The sequence below is a fragment of the Schistocerca gregaria genome, chromosome X, assembly GCF_023897955.1.
Source record: "Schistocerca gregaria isolate iqSchGreg1 chromosome X, iqSchGreg1.2, whole genome shotgun sequence".
Lineage (NCBI taxonomy): Eukaryota > Metazoa > Arthropoda > Insecta > Orthoptera > Acrididae > Schistocerca > Schistocerca gregaria.
In genome coordinates this window covers 333,325,083-333,344,241 of record NC_064931.1, presented here as the reverse complement: position 1 = coordinate 333,344,241, position 19,159 = coordinate 333,325,083, and the positions used below count along the sequence as shown (strand labels likewise).

Genomic DNA, 19,159 nt, shown 5'->3' with positions numbered 1-19,159 from the left:
GTCCAGTGTGCTAACCACTGCGCCACCTCGCTCGGTGAACACAAGTTGTCCGGATATCGAGTGGAAGCTTTGAACTTATATGCACTGCTTTCAGTGTAAGGTTTAGACCCTTAGGACTATGCTCAGGATATTATGAGGAAAACACTCGAAAAAGTCAGCAAGGTTGTCACGAGAGACTGATATCAAAATAAAGAGAATCAAGCCTAAAGGTGGACTGAAATTTTTTTGTTTCCTGAACACTCTAAGGGGAAGTTAAGGAAGACTTGGGAGCGTATGGTAATATGCTTATGCGCAGCTATCTTCCAGTCCATCCACAAATGATACGAGAAAGGAAGAATTAAAAACTATGTGATGTGTCGTCTACTGTATACTGTGTAGAGGGTCGAGGTTTGTACCGCCTCAACTGAAACGAAGAAAGTACCGTACTTGCGTAGCGTATTGATGCGAGACTGTCTTTCGACCTTGAAATGCGTCTTAACTCTGTGAGGAATTTCATCAAAATCAGTCAGCTCAGTGGCAGTGGGTGAGCACTTTACGGCAGACGTATTCTTGGGGTCTTTCGAAAGACAAATACTGCGTAACTCCTGCGCAGTCACCTAAAAAACGACATGCAGATTCTATTTGAACAGTGCAAGGAATGAATGGTAAAGTATGACGACTGAAACGGATTCTACTCTGAAGTCGACCTCCATTGACGGGACATATTTGGATAGTACACAAATCTGCAGTATCGCTGTTGTGTGTGTAAGACTTCATACAGGACATTTTACGGGAACGCATGACCGTGTCTCAAGTACACTCTTCGTCCACTTTCAGCTGATGAAACTTGTCCAGGGTAAGGGCAAAACTCAATGCTGAACTAATACACTACGAGAATTAGTTCGTTAGCAATGGAAGCAGTCTAGTTTCACTTATATCGAGGCAGTATATAGTGTGTTAAGAACTGCGTATGCAAAATTGTAGACCACTTAGAAGCAAAAAAATTTTTTGTATGACAAAAATATTACAGGTGCACCGTTTTCCCACCAGGAGTCCTTGAAGGGTTTGACGCTTGGCTTCTCTTACGCTAACCTTCAGAGTTGTTTTCACTGCTTAGTATGCGGCATGTTGACGGCTACAGGTTGACATAGTTATTCCACCATCAACAGAGATTTACCGTAAATGTATGGGTTGCCTTGTTCACGATCACCTGATTGGGCTGTATCTTCTGCTTTACACGCACAGTGGAGAAATTGCCGTATCTTTCCCCGTGAAGCACAGGTAATACTGTAAATGTAGGACATTGTCCCGTTTGCAGTCAGGCAACGACTATGGTTGCAGTATTAAGGAGCCCCATCACACTTTGGCTTGATGTCAGAGAAATTTTAGACAATGTTTCCCCCAACTGTTGTATTGGGAGGGTTGGGACAGTACCGTCGTCACCACGTTCTCCCAGTCCCAGTCCTATGGATTCCTTTTTGTGGGGACAGATGAAGTGTTTGGTGTGCGAGACACCAGCAGACACTCCAGGAGAGGAGGAGGGGCGGTGGCGTGAAGCTCCTGATCACCAGACTTTGCGTCAATGTACCGGATTAAATACCAAATCCGTCCGGAGTGTCTCATGGAGTGCGGACATGTGGCACTGTGGATGGTGATCCGTCCGTCGGGTGGGGACGTTAAGCTTGGCAGCCCCTTTTGTCTATTCGATAGGAGCAGGCCACGGGCCGGCTCTGAATTTCACGCTCTCTCATCATCACACTACTCAAACATGACATCACAATACACCCACAGTTTTGCAGTCATTTACAGTGTCAGGTGCACTTAACACAAATCTCACCCTTCGTGTAGCAACAGTGTCAGCGTCCGCGAAGGACACGAAAAACATGTCCGAAAGAACAGAACCCAGTTTGATCTAGCAGCCATTTTGCAATAGGGTATTGATTGAAATCAATGAGGAAAGTTGAAAATACAAGGCTGATACTGTCATCACTAAGCTATGCGGATAAAGTGGTCAGTGCAAGTGCACGGACTACACTGGCGTGTCTCCCGTCAGACCCTAATTCTCAACTAAACCATACAAATCGAACGTAGTGTCCCTTGGCCATTATGCAATACTCGCAGTATTTCGCCAATTCTAGCAAGAGTTCGAGCCAGGTATAAGGGTGAGGCATTTAAGGTGTCGTGGCCATTTTGCTCCGAAACGAATGGGAAAATCGAAAATGTTTTCCTACAAAATTTGCTCTACTCATAAGGGGACACCAGAAAGTTACCGTAATTCTTCCTGAAAATGCCATTCTCAATGTTTTTCAGGGTCAAATTACTTTTTTTAAATGGGATGGTGTATTTTCTTCCACGGAAATGCAAAGGGCATCCAATTTTGAGTATAAAGTTGTAGTACATTTATCTGCTAGGTGTTATAGGTGATCTGATATTGGACAAATAAGATAACAAGTGATTTTCACACACTATGATTTCTCTCGCTCTATTATTATATTCAATGAACGGAATTTATTTGTTTATATAATCTGGTTTATTGATCTTTTCCTTGTATTCCCATGAGAAAAATGGTTCAAATGGCTCTGAGCACTATGTGACTTAACTTCTGAGGTCATCAGCCCCCTAGAACTTAGAACTAACCTAAGGACATCACACACATCCATGCCTAAGGCAGGATTCGAATCTGCGACCGTAGCGGTCGCGCGGTTCCAGACTGTAGCGCCTAGAACCGCTCGGCCACTCCGGCCGGCTATTCCCATACGAATACTCATTTCTTTACAGGTTTGTTGACATCAGTACAAGTTTATCCAGTGCCAATTTAAACCTCATAAGAACATAACCTACTATTCTCAGCGAAATCAACTTCGTTTTGTAATCATGTACGTTCGATACACCTTTAATGAGAGAATCTATATGATTTACATTTATGGTGAAGCTCGTAAGAACTCTAAAGCAGCTTTCAACTTATACGGAGAATGGTATCCTGGAACGAGACAGCCATTTCTAAGAAATTTTCAACGACTTGCGAACTTATTCATTGAATTGGAAGGTGTCGCACCAAGAAAACATAATGAAAAAACTGCTACTGCGGAAAATTCGGAAGTCACTGTTTTAGCCGCAGTTGCCGCTAATCCTCACGTAAGTTTCTGTCAATTGGAACGTGATTCGAGAATTTCGCATAGGAGTGCTCTTTGAATACTTAAGTGTAATAAATTCCATCCATATCATTTAGTCTTCATCAGGTCCTTCATGAGGTTGATTTCCAGAAGGGTGTGGAATTTGGCTAATGAGTTCTATTAAAAATTAAAAATGGTTCGTTTTCAGACATTTTATCTTCTGATGAGGCAACATTCCCTAACCATGCCAAAGTGAACCGACACAATATGCCTTGTTGAGCAGTGGAATATCCAAAATGGTTACGGGAATTTGAGCGTCAAAGGCAGTGGACCCTGAATTTTCGGTGTGGAATTCTGGGATTAGGTATCATTGGACCATGCTTCATTGAAGGTAAACTAAATAACTGGAAATACGGGAAGTTTTTGGACCAAGAACTTCAAAAAAAAATGGTTCAAATGGCTCTGAGCACTATGGGACTCAACTGCTGTGGTCATTAGTCCCCTAGAACTTAGAACTACTTAAACCTAACTAACCTAAGGACATCACACACATCCATGCTCGAGGCAGGATTCGAACCTGCGATTGTAGCAGTCGCACGGTTCCGGACTGCGCGCCTAGAACCGCAAGACCACCGCGGCCGGCACAAAAACTTCCAGTGTTGTTTGAAGATGCGCCCCTTGTGAAACGGTATATCATGTGGTATCAACACTATGTTTACCCATCCCATTAATTAGCTATAACTAGAGAAATACTAAACAGAGGTTATCCTGATCAATGGATAGGACGTAGAGGGCCTGTCAATTGGCTTGTTCGCTCGCAGGATCTCACGTCTCCAGATTTTTTTCTTATGGGGATACATTAAGGACAAAGTGTATCGAGATATGCCAACCACACAGGAAAATATATGTCAACAAATTAGGATTGTCTGTGTAGGAATCAGCAAAGAAATATTGAGGCGTTTTCAACTGTCTTTTGAATCGTGTTTTCAGAAATTCTTTGAAGTTAATGGCCGCAACTTTGTGCATTTACTAAACTGAAATTGTTTCTAATGTGAACATGAATTATGTTTGTGCGATGTAGAAGTACTGTGCGTATTGAATGTAAATGGATGCCAGTAAAGACAAAGTTTGTGAAAACCATTTGTTGTCATATTTGTCCAATACAACATCACCTGTCTCCCCTAGTGGATAAATGTACTAACTTTTATACTCAACATTGAATGCCGTCTCCATTTCCGTGGAAGAAAATACACCATTCCACTTAAAAAAAGTAGTTTTACCCCGACGAACATTGAGAATGGTATTTTAAGGACGAGTTATGGTCACTCTCTTATGTCACCTTATGAGTACTCCAAATTTTTGTGAAAACATTTTTGATTTTCCCCTTCGTTTTGGAGCAACGTGGGCACGGCACTATAAATGCCACACCCTGTATGTGTATATGGTGTCTGCTCTTTTGGAAACGGGAAACGATGCACCTGTGACATTTTTATCACACAAAAAAGTTTCTTTCCGTCTCCTATAAAGATTCTAAAATATTTTACGCCTTATATGGCGGTGCAGATTTAAAGGCACTGTTTACTACCTGACGCTCACGGACTGAATGATACCGTAAGCTGCAACACTACAAACTTGACGATTGCTTTCTCTGTCTCTGAGCTTCGTCAATAATCCTGCAGACATAAACGCGGTATGAGAAAAAAAAGAACAGTCGAAGACAGATGGTGTGAATTTACCTTTTATTGGCGCTTTATCTGTCGCAAATGCTTTGCAAAGAGAATATCATTACTCTGAAGACTGTTGAACAGTTCGTGTTAAATTATAGGCAAAGCAAAAATGGCAAGCACATGTCAAGCGTCGAGATGCTGGGGATAAATAGACATGTGATCATTGAGAGCACAAGGGAACGTACCTTCGCTGCCAAGTCAAAAATTTTCTCTGCCTTGGCAGCTTCTGCTTGAGCCTTCGGACCGTCCGAGTCACCGAGTACTATATTGACGAGGCAGTACTCCATCAGCGCCATGAACACGAACCTACAACAAAACAGACATTTTCATGGAACAGACATGCAAAATTATGGATATTACACTCTGAAAATCAGTTTTAGAGGCTTTTGATTAAAACAACAAAAATAACAACAACACATTATTATGTGTAAATTAACATAGCAAATAAGTGAAATTAATTTTGTTGAAGCAAGTAGTATTATTACCAGGCTGTTGGAGAAGCTTTCCTTATATGCTAAATGTTAACACGTCTGGTATCGCTACATACTTTGTCAGGTTGTGAGAGAATGCTATTCCACGCTACAGCATGTCATGTTATATATATATATATATATAGGGTGTTTCAAAAATGACCAGTATATTTGAAATGGCAATACAAACTAAACAAGCAGCGATAGAAATACACCGTTTGTTGCAATATGCTAGGGACAACAGTACATTTTCAGGCAGACAAACTTTCGAAATTACAGTAGTTACAATTGTCAACAACCGATGGCGCTGCGGTCTGGGAAACTCTATAGCGCGATATTTTCCACATATCCACCATGCGTAGCAATAATATGGCGTAGTCTCTGAATGAAATTACCCGAAACCTTTGACAACGTGTCTGGCGGAATGGCTTCACATGCAGATGAGATGTACTGCTTCAGCTGTTCAATTGTTTCTGGATTCTGGCGGTACACCTGGTCTTTCAAGTGTCCCCACAGAAAGAAGTCACAGGGGTTCATGTCTGGCGAATAGGGAGGCCAATCCACGCCGCCTCCTGTATGTTTCGGTAGCCCAAAGCAATCACACGATCATCGAAATATTCATTCAGGAAATTAAAGACGTCGGCCGTGCCATGTGGCCGGGCACCATCTTGCATAAACCACAAGGTGTTCGCAGTGTCGTCTAAGGCAGTTTGTACCGCCACAAATTCACGAAGAATGTCCAGATAGCGTGATGCAGTAATCGTTTCGGATCAGAAAAATGGGCCAATGATTCCTTTGGAAGAAATGGCGGCCCAGACCAGTACTTTTTGAGGATGCAGGGACGATGGGATTGCAACATGGGGCTTTTCGGTTCCCCATATGCGCCAGTTCTGTTTATTGACGAAGCCGTCCAGGTAAAAATAAGCTTCGTCAGTAAACCAAATGCTGCCCACATGAATATCGCCGTTATCAATTCTGTGCACTATATCGTTAGCGAATGTCTCTCGTGCAGCAATGGTAGCGGCGCTGAGGGGTTGCCGCGTTTGAATTTTGTATGGATAGAGGTGTAAACTCTGGCGCATGAGACGATACGTGGACGTTGGCATCATTTGGACCGCAGCTGCAACACGGCGAACGGAAACCCGAGGCCGCTGTTGGATCACCTGCTGCACTAGCTGCGCGTTGCCCTCTGTGGTTGCCATACGCAGTCGCCCTACCTTTCCAGCACGTTCATCCGTCACGTTCCCAGTCCGTTGAAATTTTTCAAACAGATCCTTTATTGTATCGCTTTTCGGTCCTTTGGTTACATTAAACCTCCGTTGAAAACTTCGTCTTGTTGCAACAACACTGTGTTCTAGGCGGTGGAATTCCAACACCAGAAAAATCCTCTATATATATATATATATATATATATATATATATATATATATATATATACCGAAATAAGAAACAGTCTATTTTACGTTTCCACCTGACACGAATTGCTAACAAAAACAACGACAATTAAACCACCAATCATAATTTTATCCAGTGATGTTTTGGGACAATGTCATGGTTTGTGCAAGCTAACGAGCAGGAGATGACCATTGTCTTAGCTTTTTTAATGCACATAAAATTTTGTTTAGGACTGACACATCGGGAATCGAATACTGAGCATTCAGGAAACAAGTCCAGCGCTACTTTAAGACACCTTGTATCGCCCTATTTGCAACAATACGATGGCGCCGTTTTTACCACCGACAGGTATGTGTGAGTAGCTTCTACTTCGACACTTGTGTTGTGCTTTGGTGCTCTCTTAAAACGTTAAGTCCGGCCGTCTGTTCGCTCTGAGCTGCAACTGGTGTTCTAACATGTTCAGTAAATGTTGATCAACCATTGCTCACAGGAGTTATGGTCCGCAGATTGTTGCACGATATCCTTATCGTTGTAGTTTTGTCTTGTCAAATTACTGTAAAGTAGCGTCATTATCGGAATTTAACTTTACGTTCTTCACAGGCGGCCTACTTCTACGTTCTGGGCTGGGTAACGGTACCTATGTCATTACAGTCGTTCTTTCTTCTGCTTGTTGCTTTCGAATGCCTCAGTTTTTCCTGATGGTTAGTTTTGGCGGAACAGGTAAGCGCTCGGAATAGTTACCAGCATGCCCCAAATCTGCTGGCATCTATTATGCATACATAAGAGGGTAAGTCAGTTATTATCCGCAAATTTTTGTTAATTTTGGTATTGTTGTCGTTTCACTTTGATGACGCATGCTTTGTTTATTTGTTGTTATATCTTTGCACTATTCAAGCTGCTACGTTAGTTTCATTATCGCTGCCGTGCTGTTAATCGTGGCTGTTCCGCTGTCTATTTGCACCAAAGAAATCAACGTTCAGTGGTCCATTTTTTGTGGTCGGAAGGCTTATCAGGGGCCGAAATTCACCGAAGACTTTCGGTACAATACGGGAACAGGGTTTTGCCACAACGGAGTTTCTACGAATGGGTTGAAAAATTCCGAAATGGTGGCACAAGTGTTACGCACGATGAAGGAGCCGTAGGACCGTTTACCGCCACAAATGAGGAAACCATTAAGCGTTCACGTGAAATGATTATCTTAGACAGACGATCAACTATTGACGAAGTGGCACATCGTCTGCAAATTAGTCACGGTTCTGCCTACGAAATCATCCACAACAGACTAGGGTTTCATAAAGTTAGTGCAAGATGGGTCCCAAAACAACTCACACAGTTGCATAAACAAACACTCTTGGACATCTGTAAAAAAAAACATTTGGCTCGCTATGGTAACGAAGGGGACAACTTCTTAGACAGGATCATTACTGGTGACGAAACATGGATCCACCATTACGAGCCGGAGAGTAAACAGTAGAGTATGGAATTGAAACATCCAAATTCGCCGTGCAAGAAGACGTTCAAGACCCAACCGTCTGCAGAAAAACTGATGCTTACGGTTTTTTGGGACGCACAAGGTCCAGTACTGGAACATTATGGAGAAAGGGCCACAACAATAAACAGTGTACGTTATAGTGAGATGCTTACTGCCAGGCTAAAGCCTGGAATTCGAACTAAACGCCGAGGATTGCTCTCAAAAGGTGTTGTGTTGTTGCACGACAGTGCCTGTCTGCATATTTCTGCCTCCACTGCTGAAACGTTCCAGAAACTCAAATTTGAAGTACTGGATCATCCTCCATATAGTTCCGATCTTGCCTCTTTTGACTATCACTTGTTTGGTCCACTCAAAGAGGCATTAAGAGGCCGTCGATTTGCCTCGGACGAAGCAGTGAAAGAAGCTGTGCATTCCTGGCTCGCAGCTCAAACGAGAACCTTCTTTTATGAGGGCATCAGGAAGCTTGTACAATGATGGACCAAGTCCGTTGAAACGCAAGGAGACCATGTCGAAATATGATGTTCCTGTAAGTTTCCTATTTGATTACAATAAAATTTTATTACTACTTTGCGGATAATAATTGACTTTTCCTCGTACGTCTTGTCCTCTGTGAACGCGAAATCTCCTGTGTTTTATTCAAGTTCCCTTTGCATATCTTCATAATTGTCGGTGTTCTGGACAAACCGAGGACCACGAGTACTGGCACTGTTCTCTGAGAAATATTTATCCTCAGGTGAACTCCTCTCTGCATTCTACATAGGGCTCTAATGTGTATACACTGTTTAATCCGCACGCATACACAGTTGTTCCAGAACCTGCTGGTGCGCTGGACCTGATCAATAGCCGTGTCATCCTCTGCCACTGGATGGATGGATGTGGTATGGAGGGACATCGCGCTTCAGGTCGTTGTCGTGTTCCTTGATCTTACAACCACTACTAATCGGTCAAATAGCCCCCCAATTGTCCTCACGAGACAGAGTGCACCCCGTATCAGTCGTCCCACCATGGAATTCGAATGCAGGTCCCCCATGTATGGCAGTCAGCCGCTCTGACCATTCAGTAATGGAGGTGGACAATCTGGTGACAGCATGAGTTTATAGGACTCGATGGTAGCAATTTTCTACATCTGAGTAGATGCTTTTGATCAGACATTTTCTATGCGTGTCTCGAACATGGCGATATCGAGGGCACCCTACCAAGGGTGCTGGCGAAGAGGGAGTGTGAAAACCGGAAAAAAAGAAGGAAAGAAACAGGGCTTAGAACTAACTGAAAGAGGTACGTGTGTTATCCTTCCTCTCGTGTTGTAACTTTTTTTTCCTCGGACTGCGACTTAAACACGCACTTTTGTCACAGTCATTCTTTCACTGTCAATGTGTCCAGACAGCATCAGAAAGAAACGGCTACTACCCAACAAACGTCTATCACTACCAGGGATTTTATGTCGCAACACTGCGTTTGGTTCACACAGTTGCCACCTACGCAACTGGCTCATGTTCATCAATTGGGATACTGTTGCTATGAGGACGAACTGAAAAGTAATGTTTTCGAACTTTTTATGTGAAACCTCTTAAAGCTTTTTATATAAGTAAACTTTACTAACATTCTGCAACTTTATTCTTTGTGTATATATATTTATTTCTCAACAGCGACGACTCCCAATGAGGGAGCAGTTTGTTGATATCTTCACTGAAGAAAGTTTGACTTTGTTAATGAAGCTACAACCTCACCTTTGCTTGCACCACTTCAATACTATAAAAGTGAATTTCTCGAAGGTATTCATTGAGTTTCGGAAAAATGAGAATCAGAAGGGGCCAAGTGGATGATCGATGCCAGTGAACCCAAGGCACTGGACTGTTGCGGATGTCGCAGCGATCGTGTGTGTTCCGCTGTCTGGCATTGTCATGCTGTAGGACAGGGTGCTCCATATGTGGACGATCTCTTCTGTGGGTAGAAATTCGATTACAGCAAGCTGTTTCCCACGCATCGACATGTTACACGCTAGAGAGCCTTTATAGGGAGAGAGTGGCACTCTAAACAATTTCTCCCGTGAATGGTACAGGATAGGAAATGGCAGGGAGAGAAATTCTCTTTATTTATTTAAAAAATAAATGCACTCCGTATACCTCTCCAACTTAGCTGTCGAGAATCAAATGCCAGCAGCATCGGTGCGAGCTTGAGTGAAATACCAAATGTTGCTGTCGTACTTGCTCACCCAGATGTACAGTAAATAATGCAGACAGCTGGACATAACCAACAGAGAATGCGGGAACAGCCTGTTTAACAGCAGCACATAAGAAAAACATCTGGGAAGATGATGTTTTTCCAGGATAATGACTGTAAATCTTCAATTCCCTTTTTATCTAAATCGTTTATTGACCATGTTTCACTTCCATATATGGCTACACTTCAGGCAAATACTTTCAGAAAAAATTCCTAACACTTAAATCTGTATTCGATGTTAGCAAATTTCTCTTCTTCATGAATGATTTTCTTGCCACTGCCAGTCTACATCTTGTATCCTCTCTACTTCGGTCATCATCAGTTATTTTGCTGTCCGAATAGCAAAACTCGTCCACTACTTTTAGTGTCTTGTTTCCAAATCTAATTCCCTCCACATTGCCTGATTTAATACAACTACATTCAATTACCATTGTTTATGCTCATCTAATAACCTCCGTTCACATGCTTTTCCAAGTCCTTTGCTGCCTCTAGCAGCATTACAATGTCATCATAAATCTCAAATTTTTCATTTCTTCTAGCTGAACTTTAATTTCTTCTCTAAATTTTTGTTTGGTTTCCTTTACTGCTTGATCAATGCGTAGCTCGAGTAATATCAAGGATAGTCTACAACTATGTCACACTCCCTTCTCAACCACTGTTTCCCTTTCATGCCCCTCGACTCTTATAACTGCTGTCTGGTTTCTGTATAAGTTATAAATAGTCTTCCACTCAATGAGTTTTACCCCTTCTACATTCAGAATTTCAAAGGGGGCATTCCAGTCAACATTATCAAAAGCTTTCTCTAAGTCTACAAATGCTGTAACGTAGCTACGCCTTTCCTTAACCTAAATTCTAAGATAAGTCATAGGGTCAGTACTGCCACGAGTGTTCCTGCATTTCTCCGTAATACAAATTGATCTTCCCAGAGATAGCCTTCTAAAAGTTTTTTCTTTCTTCTGTAAATAATTTCTGCTAGTATGTTGCAACCATGACTTGTTAAAGCGATAGTTTGGTAGTATTCACATGTGTCAGCAACTGCTTCCTTTGGAATTCGAATTAGTACATTCTTCTTGAATTTGAGGGCATTTCTCATACATCTTGCACACCAGATGGAAGAGTTTTGTCATGGGAGGTTCTCCCAATGCTGTCAATAGTTCTGGTGGAATATAGTCTATTCCTGGGGCCTTGTTTCCGTTTAGATCTTTCAGAGCTCTGTAAAATTCTTCTCCCATCTCATCTTCATCTACGTCCACTTCCCTTTCTACACTCCTGGAAATGGAAAAAAGAACACATTGACACCGGTGTGTCAGACCCACCATACTTGCTCCAGACACTGCGAGAGGGCTGTACGAGCAATGATCACACGCCCGGCACAGCGGACACATCAGGAACCGCGGTGTTGGCCGTCGAATGGCGCTAGCTGCGCAGCATTTGTGCACCGCCGCCGTCAGTGTCAGCCAGTTTGCCGTGGCATACGGAGCTGCATCGCAGCTTTAACACTGGTAGCATGCCGCGACAGCGTGGACGTGAACCGTATGTGCAGTTGACGGACTTTGAGCGAGGGCGTATAGTGGGCATGCGAGAGACCGGATGGACGTACCGCCGAATTGCTCAACAAGTGGGGCGTGAGGTCTCCACAGTACATTGATGTTGTCGCCAGTGGTCGGCGGAAGGTGCACGTGCCCGTCGACCTGGGACCGGACCGCAACGACGCACGGATGCACGCCAAGACCGTAGGATCCTACGCAGTGCCGTAGGGGACCGCACCGCCACTTCCCAGCAAGTTAGGGACACTGTTGCTCCTGGGGTATCGGCGAGGACCATTCGCAACCGTCTCCATGAAGCTGGGCTACGGTCCCGCACACCGTTAGGCCGTCTTCCGCTCACGCCCCAACATCGTGCAGCCCGCCTCCAGTGGTGTCGCGACAGGCGTGAATGGAGGGACGAATGGAGACGTGTCGTCTTCAGCGATGAGAGTCGCTTCTGCCTTGGTGCCAATGATGGTCGTATGCGTGTTTGGCGCCGTGCAGGTGAGCGCCACAATCAGGACTGCATACGACCGAGGCACACAGGGCCAACACCCGGCATCATGGTGTGGGGAGCGATCTCCTACACTGGCCGTACACCTCTGGTGATCGTCGAGGGGACACTGAATAGTGCCCGGTACATCCAAACCGTCATCGAACCATCGTTCTACCATTCCTAGACCGGCAAGGGAACTTGCTGTTCCAACAGGACAATGCACGTCCGCATGTATCCCGTGCCACCCAACGTGCTCTAGAAGGTGTAAGTCAACTACCCTGGCCAGCAAGATCTCCGGATCTGTCCCCCATTGAGCATGTTTGGGACTGGATGAAGCGTCGTCTCACGTGGTCTGCACGTCCAGCACGAACGCTGGTTCAACTGAGGCGCCAGGTGGAAATGGCATGGCAAGCCGTTCCACAGGACTACATCCAGCATCTCTACGATCGTCTCCATGGGAGAATAGTAGCCTGCATTGCTGCGAAAGGTGGATATACACTGTACTAGTGCCGACATTGTGCATGCTCTGTTGCCTGTGTCTATGTGCCTGTGGTTCTGTCAGTGTGATCATGTGATGTATCTGACCCCAGGAATGTGTCAATAAAGTTTCCCCTTCCTGGGACAATGAATTCACGGTGTTCTTATTTCAATTTCCAGGAGTGTATAATGTTGCCTTTAAGTTTATCTCCTGTGTAGACACTCTATATACTCTTTTCACCTTCCAGCTTTCCCTTCTTTGCTTAGGACTGGTTTTACATCTGAGCTCATGATGTTCATTCAGATGTTCCTCTGTTCCCCAAAAGCCTCTTTAATTTTCCTGTAGGCGGTATCTATTTTTTCTGTAGTGAAGTACGCTTCTAAATTCTTACATTTGTCCTCTAACTATTCGTGATTAGCAATTTTGCGCTTCCTGTCAGTTTCATTTTTTTAAAGGTTGCATTCTGTTTCGCCTGCTTAATTTATTTAATTTTTATATTTCGTCCTTTCATCAATTAAATTCAGTATCTCTTGTGTTATCCAAGGATTTCTACTAGCCCTTGTCTTTTTACCTATTTGAAGCTCTACTGCCTTCACTATTTCATCTCTTAAAGCTACCAATTCGTCTTCTACTGTATTCCTTTCCCCTGCTCTAGCTCACTGTTGCCTAACTGTCCCTCTGAAACTGTCAGCAACCTCTGCATTCCATATTCGTTTAGAAATGTAATATGCTTACAGTGAATAGTAAACCATCCAGCAGAGCAACACAGAATTCCATAATACTACTGTCAGTAACCTTGTTTGGTAGAATTCTCCAGAAGATACGGGTTTAGCTCCCGTGACAGTCTGTCTTAGTGATTGTAAATGTGTAGGACAAACACTGGACGGCGTTCTAGCGTGGCAGCGTGATCAGAATGTCCACCAACAACAATTGCTTTTTATCGATGATGATTAGTGATACAAGTAGAAAAAACCTTCGGATGAAGGTGATGATGGTAACACTCCCAGTTACGTGATCGTCTGGTCATACTTCCTAAATGTGATTGGACTTGCAATCTAATTACGCTATTTCGTGTGCACTCTGACATGGATACCACAGGGCCATTGGGTGGGGTGTGGGTTGTTCAAGACAAGCAACATGCATGTGTTTTGTTTGTGTGCACAGTGTTACTCTTCACGTCAAAAATATATACTTAGAGGCATGTTTTTATTAAAGTATCAGCCCTGATGTCTATAAAACAATGCAAAATGCCACTTCCAAGTGAAGAGTACAGACCAAACCTGACAACCATATGGAAGAACGTGACAATGCTACCCTCACATGGAGGGTTGCCATAATGTATAGATTGTATTGAGTATTGTGTGTATTTTAACCGGGGACCTAGAATCGATGGAGAGGCTTCGTCCCACCATAGGCCTCAGTGGTTCAAAACTCCACAACAGGGCACAGCAGTCCACCCACCTCACCGCCGCCCCACACCAATCCCAGGGTTATTGTGCAGTTCGGTCCCCAGTACGCCGCCCCCCCCCCCCCCCTCCCGCTTCGGGAACGTCTCAAAACACACTAGCGTAGACCCAAATTTTTACGTGGTAGAGTAACTGTGGTGTATGCATATGTGGAGACAGTGTTTGTGCAGCAGTTGCTGACATAGTGATGTATAGGTTACTTTGACACTATTTTAAGTAGAACTAAGACGTGTATTTTGATAAAATGATATACACAGTCTAGACCTAGGGCCATAGTCCTGCTCTTGTGCACCCTCTGTAGTAGTAAACATCTCAGAATACATCATTTTACAGAAGCACACCAACAGAAGAAGTTTGCATAATCTATTTGCACGTTAAATAATTAAACTTACAGACAGATAGGTAATATTTTGCATTGGACCCCCACATATGAAACACAATGTAGTTGATTATATGTGTAGGTCGCAAAAGCCTTTGAGCAAACATAAAAGATGGCATGACTTTCGGTCATACCCTCTAAGTGTGGATGTAATTACACTGTTTTATGTGTGTGCTGCAACATGGATACCTCACAGGGCCAAGGATAGGGTGGATGTGATTTTTGTCTTAATGTCTGGTGTTATTCAACACACCATAATGCATACTGTCGGACAAAAGTCAATTTAATGGTTCAAATGGCTCTGAGCACTATGCCACCTAACTTCTGAGGTCATCAGTCCCCTAGAACTTAGAACTACTTAAACCTAACTAACCTAAGGACATCACACATATCCATGCCCGAGGAAGGATTCGAACCTGCGACCGTAGCGGTCGTGCGGTTCCAGACCGTAGCGCCTAGAACCACTCGGCCACCCCGGCCGGCAAAAGTCAATTTAACACCGCACAGGCCTATTATGACGCACCTTCGACTGCCTTTCACCACTCAGTGTTAACTCTCCTCCAAAACACTCAATTGTATGTTGTGAATGCAGTAAATAACCCGCAACTGATACTTATAAAGACAACAATAAAAATGGTTAAAAGTTTTTTTTCATAAGAGTTATTTATGGGCACGTCTTACCATGCAATGCCCTTAGAAGGTTTTGAGACAGTCTCTGACCACTCAGTATATATTCCGTATTATTTCCATATCTATTTATAGGTCTTTTAGTGATGTTGTACATTTCTATTGAAAGAGTTTATTTTGTGTTACATGGAATTTTATTCTCCCTGGGAGCACTGGCAGATCTCTCCCACTATCAGTTAGCTAGCAGGATTGTATCTAACGCTAAAGTTTTCCCAATATGGCCAGTATCTTCCGCCAGTAAGGGGGAGCATAGAGGTTTCATCACACTTCAACACTTGTGCCCACGTTTGAAGGGGATTCTGGACTAATTTTACCGATGGACACAGAAGGATTGGTAGCGCTTCCTACTCGGATTTTTACGTGTCTTCTGCCTATGTGACACACTCACTAATAATAACGCCATAGTTTATGTTTTATTGTGGCAGATTACAGGGTTTGTTATTCCGCTTGGGAACTCTGGCTGACCGAGACTGGTCCTGTCCATGCATACGCGCTAGTTTTTAAAGCAGGATGGTTGGGGAGCTGGATTCTGATTGGTCCAGAGAGAGAAAGGAGGGAGGGAATGAATCTTATCTGCAATGCAGCCCACATATTTGCACCGACGTGTTGGGACCTGTTTGCCGTTATTCCCGTGTTAGGGAGGGCGCTCACTGAATGCTTGATATAGCAGAGGTGACTTTTATGCCAGCAATCAGATCGGTCGCGTTTGAGATGATTACACCTGAAATAATGCAATTTATGGGCCATTGCTGGGTTGGCGTAGTGTATTTACGTTCATACTCCAAGCATTGGTGGTCGAAGTGTGCTCAATCCTGCACGAGACTTACATTTCGCTGGGGGTGCTTGGAGATATTTTACAGCACTGTGCTAATTCTTACACACGCATAATGCACCTTTGACTGGAAATCGGTAGACATCATAATTTTGCTACGACATCATAAATTTACCATGGTGTCATTATTTCCAACCACATGCTCGTTTTAACACTTAAACTATGACATCAGACAATCTAGTAATGCAGTGGGAGCTCAGCAAAGGTTTACCTATCGTGATGTGGTGTATCTTATATTACGGTACCTTTGGTTGGAAATCTTTAAAACAGAGGTGCTTATAGAATTTGTGGTGACGTCATTAATTTTGTGGAATACGTCGTGATGTCATTATTTCTACCAACAGTGAAAAGTGTCCATTTCTAACACATACACTGTGATTTCACATGGACACTAGTAATGTACAGGATGATTATAATTAAACTTTCGCTACTTCAGCAGGTGTAGATGGTAAAATATTTACCGTATAGACACTCAACTTTGTTGTTCAGGAGGTATGTCACAGGATTTGCGTTGTTATTGGTGTTAATATCATGATTTGCTGTTAAATGCTGGTACTGATGCGGCGATGTAGGACTGAAAAACAAGCGTCAGTGTCCATTATAGTTGCATACAGTCAATATGGGTCTTTACAACGAGAGAGGGGGGCTTTACTCATAAAGCTGTTTTATGAAAACAGCAGCAATAGTGCTGCTGCTCTTCACGATTGTCGACACATTAAATGAATATGTAGAGGACCTCTTTCCCCACCAGAGTTGAAGAACATGACCTTGATTAATTGCCAGTAGTTCCCCAGGGCGAGGAGAGCGGGGGAGACGGGGGGGGGGGGGGGGGGCAACCTCAAATATATGTTATCAAAGTGTGTATCCTGACAATGGAAGTCCCTGTAAGTGACCCTGAGATAAGATTGTTATCTGCACTTCAGTGCCCACTCAATAACTACTCATGTCTACACACAGGTCACGCATTTCCCATAAATTACAGGCTCATGGTTTACAGGCTCGAAGCTAGTGCCTGATAGTATCTGAGATGCGTTGTATTGGGTTCAGATAAGATGAGTTTGGTGGTGATGTCAACTGCAGTTCACCTATCATGTTCCTCAAACCATTGTAGCACGATTCTGGACCGTGACATCAACAGTTATCTTGGTGAATGGCGTCATCGCCATTGGGGAAGACATCAGGCATGATGGGATGCAGATGATCTGTAATAATGTTCATGTTGTCTACAGCTGTCATGATGCATTTGATCACTATCGCATGTTCCATGAAAGATCAGGTGAATGTTGTCAACAGCATAATACTGCCCCAAAGAACTTGTCTCTGTGGTACCGTGTATGTTCCGAGCAGCTGTTCCCCTGGATGATGACGTACACCAGCGACCTGATGTAACAACAGATGTGGTTCGTCACACCAGGTGATATATTTCCGTTGATCCACAGCCAAATCTCGATGATCGGTACCCAATGCAATCATACTTGATGACGTCATTGTGTACACGTGTACTGCTGCGGAACCCCATGCTCAACAGTGTATGCTGGACAGTGTGCTCCAAAACTCTTGTATCTGCATCAGAATTGTGCTCTGCTGTCAGATCTGCCACAGGTCACTGGATATCTTATTTTACAAAGCAGGCAAGCCTCCGACTTCTATGTTCTGTGATGAGGCGTAGAAGTCCCACATCTTGTCGGCCACTTGTGGTGTCCTTCAAACACTTTCCAAAGATGCTCACTACAGCTGTACGCGAACAGTCGACTAGCGTCAGCGTTCCTGAAATGCTTGTTCTCAGGCATTAAGGCCTAACAATTTGTCCATTGTCAGAGTCGCTTATGCCAGCGAATTCCCCAATTAGCCACCCATATCGTCTGTAGAACAATTTCTGATTCATGTCTGCTCCAGTTACATATCTTCCTTTGCGCGTCACATGTACGCATCGTCACTAGGCAGCACTCAGTTCTGCGGTGGGCAGAGGTAATAATGTTTTGGCTCATCAGTGTGTGTGTGTGTGTGTGTGTGTGTGTGTGTGTGTGTGTGTTTTAATGAACTGCTTTGTACAATAAGATATCCGGTGATCTGTGTCAGATCTGACGACGGAGTACAATTATGATGCAGGTACAAGAGTTATGAAGCACAGACAATAGACGTCTGTAAATGATGAAGTTATCTATAACGACGCACTGCCTGACGAAAGCTGCAGCCCAGATAAATCTGATCATATTTCAAACTGGTGCAAACATAGGCCAGTTGCATTAAATATTCAGAGTAAAACCGTGCTCTTCAAAAGACGCAAAACATAGTATCTTAAAAGTATAATATCAATGAGTAGCTAACGGCATCAGTTTGGTTGCAAGAATTTGTAGAGATGTGACATAGATCGATAACATAGGCTCAGTTATAGGGAAAGCAGGTGGCAGACCTTCGTGGTTGATTGATGAGATACTGGAAACGTGTGGTTTGGAAACATGTGCTAACTCTACAAAGAAGACCGCTTGCTAAACACTTGTGCAGTCAGTCCTAGAATATTGCTGAAGTGTGAGGCATCCATCCCAAACAGAACTAACAAGAGAACACCGAAAGTGTACAAAGAAAAACAACAAGAATGGTGACATGTGTGTTTCTCTTGTGGGAGAGTTTAACGGAAATACTGAAAAACGTCAGTAGGTAGATGTTTGAAGATATACAGAAAGTATCCCACAATAACTTACTTTCAAAGTTTCAAGAACAAACTAAGTAAGGACTCAAGGAATGAATTACAACCCTCGCCAAGAGAAGGTTATACTGCTTAAATTGCGCACTGATGCATTTAAGCAATCCTTCTTTCCTCACCCCACAAGTGAATGGAACCGTAAGAAGGCCAAATAAGAGGACAATCTGAAGTTTCCATGCACTTCACAGTGCCTGG

General features: G+C 43.5%; 1 protein-coding gene across 5 annotated transcripts in view; it reads right to left on the bottom strand.

Moving 5' to 3' along the window:
* Positions 1-19,159, bottom strand: part of LOC126299573 (glycine receptor subunit alpha-3) — a 386,589-nt gene that overhangs the window by 50,814 nt on the left and 316,616 nt on the right. For all 5 annotated transcript variants that reach the window (XM_049991580.1, XM_049991579.1, XM_049991581.1 and 2 more), the window contains one exon: positions 5,005-5,125. In XM_049991580.1, coding sequence (XP_049847537.1) covers positions 5,005-5,125 — 121 coding nt within the window. The remainder of the gene's footprint in view (positions 1-5,004; positions 5,126-19,159) is intronic.